At 37.1% G+C, this 12,305-nt stretch overlaps 1 protein-coding gene across 1 annotated transcript; it reads left to right on the top strand.

The window, feature by feature from the left end:
- The first annotated feature begins 8,545 nt into the window (after nucleotides 1-8,545).
- Nucleotides 8,546-11,877, top strand: lsm3 (LSM3 homolog, U6 small nuclear RNA and mRNA degradation associated). Its single transcript, XM_014987245.2, has 4 exons — nucleotides 8,546-8,625; nucleotides 9,818-9,928; nucleotides 10,017-10,112; nucleotides 10,775-11,877. The coding sequence occupies exons 1-4, from the start codon at nucleotides 8,605-8,607 to the stop codon at nucleotides 10,853-10,855; spliced, it is 309 nt and encodes a 102-aa protein (XP_014842731.1). The 5' UTR covers nucleotides 8,546-8,604; the 3' UTR covers nucleotides 10,856-11,877.
- The last annotated feature ends 428 nt before the right edge of the window (nucleotides 11,878-12,305 follow it).

Here is a 12,305-nt window from a genome sequence, read left to right as displayed (position 1 = left end):
TTTGATTCTAATCTTCTACAGAAGCACTTAGTATCAATTGGTTCTGAAGCCACAACAGCATTTCTCTCTCATTACAGCAAAAAATGACAAGTTATTGAAAAGTACCAACCTCCAGCTCACCACTGGCTGAACTGAATCTTATTTTGAGGTATAAAACTGAAGAGGGTTTGATATGATTCCCAAACTGTTTGGTTGAGCACTAATGAATACTTTTCAGATATGTAAAATTGTTTTAAACCATTTAATTGGACATAATTGTATGAATTATTCAAGCTGTGTTGACCTGTCACATATAAACCCAATAACATAAAGTTTCCTGTCATATTACATATAAAAAGAAGGTTTAAGGGCCACGAATGAGTTTGTTTTGGACGACACTTTTTGAATGTCTGACACAGCATAAAATCGCTGCTTGTTGAAAACCTTTTGTGGACATTCAGCACATAAAGACTGAAAAGACGGAAATTTAGAGACCACATGTATCCAAGTTTCTGCCAATCTTGATAAAAGAGAAAAGTTATGACCCCAGAATTGGTGCAAACAAGAGGAATTTTCCGAGTCTGACTGTTTAAAAGCTGCGGGGAGGAAACTTGTTTTTTCCTACCCAGCTCTCTTGCTCTGCCGTCAGGAGCCACATGGGACGTTTCCTGACGGGTTCCTGTGAGCTTCAGAAACATCCACAACCTGCACAAGGTTAAAGACTCATCCACCACGTTCTCACTACGTTAGGACGATGGTAAACTCTCTGCTGTAAAACTTCTTACCAACTTCATCTAAAACTTCTGTGACATTCCTAGTTTTTTGTAGTGGAATCCAAAAATTCCCAGATTCCCTCCATTTTTCCCACATAGTGGAAATTAAAAAGCCTGCTTCATGTAAGCTGAAAATAAACTCAAATCAAACAGTGGATGTTTGACTTCATCATTGAATCCAGAATCCAGCTGCAACAAGGTGAGACAAAATCTACAGGATTTACATTCAGCAATGTTTTTCATTAGTTTTAAGGATGAAAGACGTTAATATGGTTACCAAACCAGAACTTTATTGAAAATTGTGTTTTTGTTGCTTCCTGTGCATAAAACATTTTACTGATAAACGTGTGGATGAAATTAACGAGGAATAATAAATGACTTACAATTACTCTGCTCACACAATCTCCTCTCCCATTTATATTCATTCTGAGACATTTTTTCTAACACATCAGCCATTTGTCCCATTTTCTCGCCATCTCCATCTTGATCTGCTCTTTTTAGCCTTTCTTTGATTTCCCTTTTTTCCTCAGCCAGAGGCAGAGGGAATGACACCAGCGCAGCCGCATGATAGATAGCCATCATTCCAACCTCTGCAAACTCACATTCTCTGAAATAGCTGGCATAGAATTGCATCTGGAAAGCTTATAGGTTTTTGGCACATAAAGCAATCAGATACAGGAAGCTTCAACAAAGAAACGTCACGAGAACAATGTTTCCTTATCGTAGGGATTTGTTTATCATGCTGAAATGTTTGCACTGGAAATGAAATAAGAGTTCATCTTCACAGCTGAGGCTTGGTTTGGGGGTTTTGCCTGGACTTAATAGAAAATGAACGTTAGGTAGAACCAAAAAGTAATAAAGTAAAATATATGACTTTCAATCTGGAAATAGTTTTCCTTCTTTTAGTGGAAAATATTAAAAACCGGCATATCTTTAATCAAAGTCGCCAGCTTTTTCCCCAAACCCAAAGTCTATGAAGAAATATTAAAATATTCTACACAGTGTGGCCAACTGCAAGGTGCATCACTCTCCTCTATGTCATCTTTACTCCTTCAGTGCAGATTATTTCGCTTGCAGGATGTTTCTAGGCGAAGGTGCAAATAATTTGACACATTAAAATCCCTTTGCATTTCCAACTTCTCATGTAGTTTGTTGATAAACTGCATGAATATTGATCAAGAAGTTTGATCAGTATTGATCCCTGAAAATGCTACAAAAGAATAATAAAAAGCAAAAACTGAAGTTTCAGAATATTTTGTCATATTTAACCACTAAATATGAATGTTTTGAGATTTACATTAATCAACGTTACTTAAAAATAACTAGGTACTAAAAACAATAAGGAAAAAGACACAGAATAAAAACTGTGCATAGATGACTATTACAATAAGAACTCCACAATAACTCTTCTACTGTTTGACTGAGAAGACATGTAAGGATGTGAACAGTCAGAGTTATTGTGTACATCTACATTATGTCTAAATGTGATGATAAAGTAAATCCTTTAAGACAAAACAAACAACAGCAGATGGAGCCTGATATAGAAGTGATTAGTAATGCAGCTGCAGTAAGAAACGGAGGGAAAGCTCCCCGGATCCCTCTCCACAAGCTGCTTCTGCATCAGTCGGTGCGGCTGAGAAGCTGCTCTGAATCAAAGGGTATCGTTATTTATTGCGTTTTCCCAGTTTGGAATGAATAATGAGGAATAATGAATCAAGTGTGTCCTCTGTGTTCCCCATCGTCCCCAGCTTCTCCTCGGCCGATGTTTTAAATAGCTTCTGTAGAAATAGCTACTGAGCAGACAAACTGCTCTGACAACGTCTGCTGAAAGTGTGTGTGTGCGTGTGTGTGTGTGTGTGTGCGTGCGTGTGTGTGTGTGTGTGTGTGTGTGTGTGTGTGTGCGTGCGTGCGTGCGTGTGTGTGTGTGTGTGTGTGTGCGTGTGTGTGTGTGGGGGTGTGTGTGTGTGTGTGTGTGTGTGTGCGTGTGTGTGTGTGTGTGTGTGTGTGTGTGTGTGCGTGCGTGTGTGTGTGTGTGTGTGTGTGTGTGTGCATGACTTTGTGTTTAAGTCTTTATACCAGCTCATACATATTGGTATGACTTGAAGCCTGATCCTGTGACTTTGGCTTCATCCATAATTAAATGTGTATAAATCAGTCACTGCTGTAATGTGGAGCTGAAACCCTTGAATGACTGCAGAGCTATTCTGAGGTTCGGACCTGACAGGTACACACTTTCATCACTCAAACTCATCGTTATCCCTCCTCTCAACACTTTTTTTCTGTTTTCTGCCCTTAATATTTTCTCTCTATTTTTAGGTTGTGTCGAGAAATGTTTTTTTTATTATTATTTTTGCAAAGTTGGGAAAAACATCAATCTATTGATTCTCTATATGCTCTTCTTCATCTGATTGGTCACATACAGATAAAAGATGCTGCTCTGACTTGCTAAGTCTTCCTCTTGGGATAAATCTGAATAAATCCTGGTTTTTAATGGAGATTAATCAAACTTTATTTTGAAAGGGTTCTAAGAACTCCACCTTAATGAGGGTGAAGCTGTGAAGATTATTTGGCCATTTAGACAAACAGCTGAAAGCAAAAGTTTAGATACACCAAACAAAAAGGACGTTTCATTTTGTTCACTCATTTCCTGATGTTTAATCAGACTGACTGACTTCTCTTTTTTCAGGTCATTTAGAAAAATTATTTCTATTAGTTAAATGTCACAATACTGAGAGAGATAAAATGTGAGAGAATTATTTAATTATGACTTTAAAATCAGACATTTCTATACATTTCCTCAGTATCTGGTAGCATTCTTCCACATTCCTTATAACTGGTCATTATAAAGTCTCTGTGTCTGTTTGCAAACTGCATTCTAACCGTTTTATGTTTCCTCAGAGTCGTTGCTCTGTGGATCATGACTCAGTCCTACCAGCTTCAGCCAACATCTTCACCAGGTCTTTGACTTTTGTTCTGAGGGTCAATTTGGACATTTTGGACCAGAACCGGTTCGTCTCTGGGACACAGAAGTGCTCTCCTTCCTGAGCGGTGTGATGGTTGAACAGTTTTATCTGACCTATAATTATGTATAACTGTTTAAAGAGATAAAAACTGTTTACAAATTCCACAGTTCTCGTCCTGACATGTTGGCTGATTCCTTTAGACTTCCTCATCGTGTCGAACCAGAAAGCAGAGATTCCAGGTGTGGCTTTAAAACCCCTGGACCAGAGACGGGGGGGAAGTTCGCACATCTGCTTGGTCATTGACACAAATGTTCATGTCTCCTTGTTATTCTGTCACTTCCATTCTTTCAGTTTGTCTGTTAATCACCAGATGTCTGGAAAATATGCCCACCTCACCTCTGAGGTAATTGTCACTTCCATGCATTAAAATACATCCACACATGACACGTCTGATAGGTTCAGATGTGTCAGTGAACCTATCAGATGTTTCCAAAGCCGTGACATCATCATCTGGGATTTCCCACATTGTTTTAGGAGACAGTAATCATTCTGGATCTACACTTCTGGTTTTGAAGACATTAGTAAGTAAATCTCTGGCATATTCTGTCTCTCATTGTTGTGGCATTTAGAAAATAGAAATAATTTTGGTCATTCTGACCTAAATTAAGAGAGATTTGATCTCATTAACTTCAGGTTTCAGGCAGTGGGAAGAGAGGCTCTATGTGTCAGTTTAGTTGTTGTATGTAAACATTTCAACTGTACATTCACTTCTGATCTAAAAATATTGTAGAAAATATTTTGTATGCCACCATAACTCATGTGCCTCCATGTTTGGCCAGGCCTCAGTGAGTTTGAGGCCTAAATCCAGGAATGACGCAGGAGAGCAGACTGACTGCAGCTGTGAAGACGGACAGACTGAAGTAACACAATGACACGACTCTACAGGCAAACGTTCAGCTTACATCACTCAGGCAGATTGTTACAGAGTATTTTCGGCATGACAGAACCTCCAACAGGATGCTGCAGTTGGAAGCCACAGTGCAACATGTTGTTATGAAATTTGTCTGGATGAAATCATTTTCAGTCCTGTGAAGAAGGAAAAACAAAGCTGTACGTCTCTATACGTACAGCTTTGTTGCAACATCTGACATGTTGCAACTTTGATGTTAAAAAATGTCTAAAATTATAAGATATTTTATTTACTTTTGAGCTACGGTGGCAAATTTCTACTAGTAAATTTTTAGCTTAATCCAAAATGACATAAAGCAGATTTTAAAAGTAGAAGAGCCGTTAGGAGATGTAGGTTTTCTTCATAAACTGGTCATTAAATGATCTGACAGTCTGCACAACTCTGTAAAAATCACATTTTTATTTTACTCTAAAATATTTACCGCCATCTACATATTAAAATATAGAGAGGAGTGCTTCAGTTCCACAGTGATGTTATTTCACCAGAATGACCTAGTTAAAGTTAGAACGTTGTACCAAAGAAAATCTGATCAGAATGCAGTCCATTAGAGCAGGAGTTGTTTTTATGGATAAAAGTATCAGACACACACATGACAATGAAGAAACTGAAAAACGGACTAAGTGTACTTCTTTGAAAATGACACAAAATATTAATGCATTAGTTTCCCACAGGGTTTTGGTGATGTGTCACTGTCTTCAGTTTTTCTCTGGCTAAAAGCTCCGACTAACTGCTTTTTCATCAACATGAACAATTATTCCTTTCTTTAAAAGCTCATTCTAAAAAGCCCACATATAACACGCCAACAGGAAATGTTTGGTCCCAAAAACAGCGAGCCGGGCTGAGCCTCCAGAAGTCTTTTTCCTTTCCTCTTTTCATCTTTCTTATTTGGCAGCACACGTCACATCCACTCTGCTCAGATTTACTCCAGTCCGTTTTATCTACCCTGGAGCAAGTAGAACAGGAAGTTGCTGACTGTAGGTGCATGAGACCTGATGTCCTTAAGAAATGTCATGTCTAATGGCTTCCCATCAATCATTGTCAAAGCAGGGCACCTTGTTATAATTTGCATATTAATTCCCCAAAAATTGTCACAAAGTAAAAACAGAATATTCAGTGAGCTAGATTTCAACTGGGTCCGTTTTAGATTACTGCTGTTGGTGTGTGAGTCGCTTCAGAAAGCTGTGAGTCTCTAAGCAGCAGGTTTCTTCTTCTGCATCTGTCTCAATCAAATGGAGAAGGTGGTAAGTGTGAAATGCGTCACTGCGAGTAATTTCCTAAAACAATGCAGATGAGCACAGCTGATGACGTGGTGTTCATCGGCGTATATACGTGTGCATCACTGCAGTCAGACTTTGGTTTTCTAACTTTAACTTTGACACATGATAATTAGCAAACACTGACAGTGAAAAAGAAAATTCATCAAACTAATATCTAAGCTGGATGCTGGACCTCATCATCTTTGTGTTGTGGCGTTTGATGCTCAGCCGGAATGAAATCCACATTTTATATATGGATCTAGTTATGACTTACTTAAAATAGGGCCATTTATGTAATGCCAAATGTATGTTAGCAAATTAAAAAAATAAACAAAAATGAAGATAATTATTTTGCTCCTTTTGTTGGTTTTCAATCAAATTAAGTTTCCAAGCAGATGCATGTTTTCATTGACGACACTGAGGCAGAACACACAGATCTGTTAGAGGCCAAGGCCTTAAATACTTTGATGGATGACTTGTTCTAGTTTTTTTTTTTAATTGGCTTCCTGGTCAAACCGGTCAGGCAGGGAGAGATGAACAACACTAGGTCTGCCAGCGACCTCATGTGGCCATAAGTTAAACTACAACTGCCGCATGAGATTTAAAAGATTACCATAAAAAATGCTGACGTACGACGTAATAAGCTTTTGTTTTATTTTCCAAAGTAATTTTATGTACTTATCTATAAAGGTTATATTTGGTTATTCTATTAATAATGATCATCTTTAAAAAAGTTATCCCTTTTGTGCTTATTGATATATTACTGATATACTTCCTTTTATGTTAAATCATTTCTTGTCAAACATCTGATTCAGAATGAAATCAAATAATTTATAATTTATTCTGATGCTGCATTTTAACTGATTTTTGAATAACTAATTTTGTTCATTTAACTATGCATTGGTTATCAAGGTGGAGCCATTGTGTTGTTACCTGTAAAGGTGAGGACTCAGTTCAACTTACAAAAAGAAATTTATTTTTAACAAAAAACATTCATTAAAAAAAACAAATCAAACAAATCTTAACACTACAGTCAGAATTATCAACTCCCCTGATGAAGTCTTATAAAACCCCATGGAAATGACTATAAAAACTGCTCAAAAGAACAAAGACAATCCTCACGACATTTAAAAGCTAGAAACGATACTAATTTGTAATGTGACTGAGTGGAAAAACAAAACTCAGCGTCAACATGTTGTGACTACTATAACCAAACTGGGGGATTAGAGTCGAGGAACATTTGTACAAAAATTATTTTATAAAATAGTGCAATGAAAGGTAACAAAGCCAAACTGTGGAAGAGACTAATGTATTTAAAGAAATGAACATTACAACAAGTCATAATCAAAACCTAGAAAGGTGACAAAGTCAAACACAAACTTTAGTTATAAAACCTGTGAAAACTGTTCCCAATTCCTAACTGCTTTGAACTTTTGCACAATAAAACACAAAAAATGCACAGCAGATTGCTGTTTCTGTCTTCTGTCTGTTTATTTTTGTGCCAGTATGAGGCTGACCTAAACCAGGAGAATGTCATCATTGGTCTTGGTTCCAGCACCACCATGTGGCTGGTTATGTTCCTGTTGAGCAAACACAAAACAGCATGCAGGTTGGTCATCACTAAGCAACCAGTCACTGATAACAAGTTAATGTACAAACCAGCATGCTGTAAGTATAAGATGCTGTTTTAGTTGACAGTGACTGATGCATGTTTGACATGTTTGTTGCAGGGATCTCTTCCACCACAGAGCAACCTGGCAGCTAAGGATGGAATGGGTAATGCCGCTGCTCTGATCTGCCTCCTCAGTTTGCTGACAAACCCAGTATGGAGAACTGGGCTGTTGGACAGAGGAGGCACACATTGCCACAAGCACTGCTGTATACACACACAGAGTAGTAGAGAAACAGTCATGAAGAACAAATACACAAAAAAATGAAATGGCTTCAAGCACAGAAAAAGACATCAACGTCTTATACGAAATTGAATACATAAAACTGGTTTATTTGACAAATAATTCCACTGTAGTTGAATATTATATACATTGACTTACTATATTATTACTTACTAAATGGGTCATGATGTTTTACAAACGCTCAACACGGAAAACAGATCGCAGTAATGGAACAATCCGGATTTTTATAGTAAAAACGAACACATTTGGCAGTTTATTTTCTTACCTCACAGGGATGCGATGGAGATTATGGAAAGGCCTGGAAAGAAGCAACAGAGGACGCGCTTTATTCTCCTGAAACTGGTTGCCAAATTTGCTCTTTTTGTCGTTCTTACGATCCACCACAAGTAATATCGAGCTTGTAGAGTGAATACTTAGGGCGCTGGAAGAAAAAGAGTAATCAAGCAAAACTACAGCAAAGATGTAAATATTAATAATTGTAAATGATTACATAAATAAAATATGGCTTACATTTTAATTGAAAACAAATAAATCTATATAATATATTTTTTATTAAGAGGAAAATTAATTTGAGGTTGTTTTTATCAATTTTTGGAGCACCGCATAATCTGTCCATATTAAGAAAGGGAGAAATAAAAGTAATTTTCTTCGAACGGAGCAAGTGTTCCTTGCTTTTGCCTGAAATGGCGTTTTTTACGGACCTGGCAACTTCCGTATCCGTCTCTCCGCTCGACGTAATTTCAAAGAAACATGGCGGACGAAGTTGAGCAGGTTTGTGCAGCTGTGTTGAATTAAGCCGAAATTATTATTATGTCGTTGGTGTATTGACTTTGTGTAAAATTTTAGTAATATAATCAGACATCTGCTTGAGTTTCTACGCATAGTGTGTAATTTTGGTTTTAAAAATGCTATTACGAGCCTGTTCGGGCCTGTGAAACCAGCTAGCCGAATTAGCCTGCCTTCCAGCATACAATGCTGTCGTGAATGTCATTAAAACGTGTTTTGATGGTTTTTGTCACCCGTTTACAAAATAAAATATATAACTGCTAGAAGTAATTAACTTCACGAGTTCGTACTATCGCTTTCCCTTCGCAACTGGGTGATGAATGCCAAGTAATGTAGTTTTTACTGCACATATTTTGAAAACCTATATTCCTGCGTTTCAAGAACAGAAAACTTGTACTTATTTTTCGTCGTAACGTAATTGTTGAACCAGAATGCTGTGCTCTGCTTTGGTGTTTTATGGCATTTTTCATTAACCGCGATGTTTAGATAAGAAAATGTATATCTGATATAAAATATCTGGTTACTTAGCAAGCTACGTGTTTAAAAATCTAATTTGTATGACTCTTGAGTTTCCCAATATTTCTGTATATTTTTCCTAGGTATAAAATACTTGGGGGTCTCCATCCATTTGTTTAAAATGCTTTTTCTTGTCTTGTGGTGTGATTTAATGCTTATTTTAATTCTTGTTACTGACCATCATTATGTGAGATAGTGGGTCAGATCTTTTTCGCAGATCCTATGTTACTTTTTAAAACGTGACCATCAGTTTTGCTTGTGCACATTCAGCTAATAAACCAATCAGGCTCATCAGTGAGAGGCAGCAGTGCAACACTGCATTGTTCTGGACGGCTGCACCATTATGGGACGGAAAAAAATTATCTTGGTTATTAAAAAAGCTTGTGATTATTTAACCTTTATTTTACTAAGTTTGAAAATACATTGCTTTTGTTTCACTTAAAGAACAAAATAAGAGTATACAATGTATATACTTGTAAGCTGCAAATTAACAGATTTGGTGCATTGCATATGAAATGGTAGCATGGGCATCCAGTCAGCAGACAGTATTGTCCTCAAGACACAGCTCTCCTGTCTGCTGACCGTCAATAAAATCCACCATCTAATTTATAATAGAGGTTCTGTTTGAAAACGGAAATAACTGTCACTCTGTGTTCTGCAGCAACCAACTACCAACACAGTCGAGGAGCCGCTTGACCTGATCAGGCTCAGTTTGGACGAGCGGATCTATGTCAAGATGAGGAACGACCGGGAGCTCCGGGGCCGTCTGCATGTAAGCTACACCCACTGGATCACTGGATCAGGTGATCCACTTCTGTCAGTTTAGATCTTTGACCTCACTCATGTTCATGTTGTCCCAGGCATATGATCAGCACCTGAACATGATCCTGGGGGACGTGGAGGAGACGGTGACGACCGTGGAGATAGATGAGGAGACGTATGAGGAACTCTACAAGGTAAAGTACCTGTCTACCTTTTGTTGTTTTATTTCTACACTTCATTCAGATTTATGCAATCTTCTTTAGTTCACCTCTCTATCATCTACAGTGTTAGAAACTCAGTCTGTGTTTTGATGCTGCTTTCTTTCCCATCATCACTTTGTCAACAACATTTTCTGTAAGTTTAGCCTCACATCTACTAAAAATATACATTTGGTCAATCAAGGTCAGTTTGTCTATATGCATCACTGGCATACAGACTTTGAATGGGTGGTACTTACAGTTTATGGTGTGATGTCATATTTTTTATTCCATTTTATTTTATGTACAACAATAAAATATATTTCACAGCTCTATTTCACTTCCTTGGTCCTTTAACTATCTGAATTGACGCCCTGAAGGTCAGATTTTTGCGTGTTTTGAGTTTAAAACGTAATCAGATCCAGTTGCCGCCTGCAGAGATCCGTTACATTTTGGATAAGATTGCATAACAGTTTAGAAAGTCTAATCTCTTAGTGTTGGTACTGAAAAGCAGAGTAGATCTGCAGAAATGTGTTAGACATGGTTTCAGGAGACGCCACAACCTCCTGGTTAAATATGTTTCATAACTATGTTTGCAGACTTGAGTTAAAAATGAAAGATTACAGACTAATATGACTGTTTTTCATGCCGTTTTTCAGTCTACAAAGAGGAACATCCCCATGCTGTTTGTCAGAGGCGACGGCGTGGTTCTGGTAGCTCCGCCACTCAGGGTGGGCTGAAACTGGACGCTTGGTGGACGGCCGGTTTGTTGTCCATGTCTGCTGTAAAGTGTTGCCCATTTTCTTTGTTCTTCCTTTATTATACTTCTAATTTCACATGTAAAACTTCTCCCACTCTGTCAAGTTGCCTGCAAACACATTTTTGAGTGAAGAAATGGAGGAAGTTAAGAATGACAGCATTTTTTTGTTGTGTAGTTGTTGTTGAACTCGTCGGTGGATACTTCATTTGACTTTGCTCAGGATATAAATATTTTCAGATTTGATTAAATTGTTAGTTTTACATTCTGTACTTGTGTCACAAAATGTCTCATTGTGATTTCAGGTTGTATTTTTGAAGTATTAGTAGATATAAATCAAGTTATTTTTAAAATTGTGATTCATTAAAATCCTAGTTATGTAGATACATCTTAGAAGTCCATTATGTCACAAATATTAAGTTTGAAAGGTTTCATTTAATCCTTTTTTATCCCTTTTTGTATTTTTGTGTTTAAATCATATCCATTTGGAAACATGTTTCAGTTGAATGATTTAAAAAGAGAAAAACAATGAGTGTTTTTAATTTCTGGTACTAAACATGCAAATTACAATAACTGCAGCAGATGAGCTGGAAACAAAGAGTTAAGTTTCTTACATTTTTACCTGTGAACGTGGGAAATTGTGCTGTTCCATTTTAACCACAAGATGGCAGTATACCTCCTGTAAACGTCCCGGTGGTTTTCTGGGAAGAGTCTGTTTAACCTATTGAGATTTAACTTGACACACAGAGATAACTGAGATCCTGTTGCAACAAAAATATTCCTGACAAACTTCTTGAGGTATTTATGAGCATCATTTACCTGAATGGTTTATTGTCCTTCTTGAAACCAGTTATTGATCCAACCACCTGGAAAACATTTTGAAGAATATATCTGAGTTATTTTATATAGTCTTTACACGGCTTATGCTTACATAAGACTGTAGAGCTCCAAGTATACTGGGATAAAAACAATGTCTAAAAGCAAAAATAAAATGACAGACTGACAGTCGTTTCAACATGCTGGGCTAATGGTTCCCCCAACTCTGCCTGACGGGACACACGTACTGTCTGGAGATGTCTCGACATTTTCTGTTTCTTGATAAGACTGTAGTTTTATTTTTTGGTCTTTGTTCTAAAAACTTAATTGTAATCAGATTTCACACAATGTTCTCCAAGTCTAAACGCCAAGTAGTATTTAATTCCATTATCAGATAAAATAAATAACAAATTTAAAATCTTGTTTTTGATTCAACAATTGCAGCACTGATTAAATATTAAAACATTTGGTTAAAAAAATAGTTTACAGGAAACATTTCATATCTCTTGACCATTGTGGACAGATGCAGATTTATTAAGTACACGTGTTTTTTTGTGCTAAAAACCTTAATGTTTAAAATGTTTCTAAACTTTTTCCATGAGCTGTCGACTCATCAG

Source organism: Poecilia mexicana, unplaced genomic scaffold (assembly GCF_051168715.1).
Source record: "Poecilia mexicana isolate PSO_F unplaced genomic scaffold, ASM5116871v1 scaffold_5, whole genome shotgun sequence".
NCBI classification, from domain to species: domain Eukaryota; kingdom Metazoa; phylum Chordata; class Actinopteri; order Cyprinodontiformes; family Poeciliidae; genus Poecilia; species Poecilia mexicana.
The sequence above is the reverse complement of the archived record's forward strand: the minus strand, read 5'-3'. Positions and strand labels throughout refer to the sequence as shown.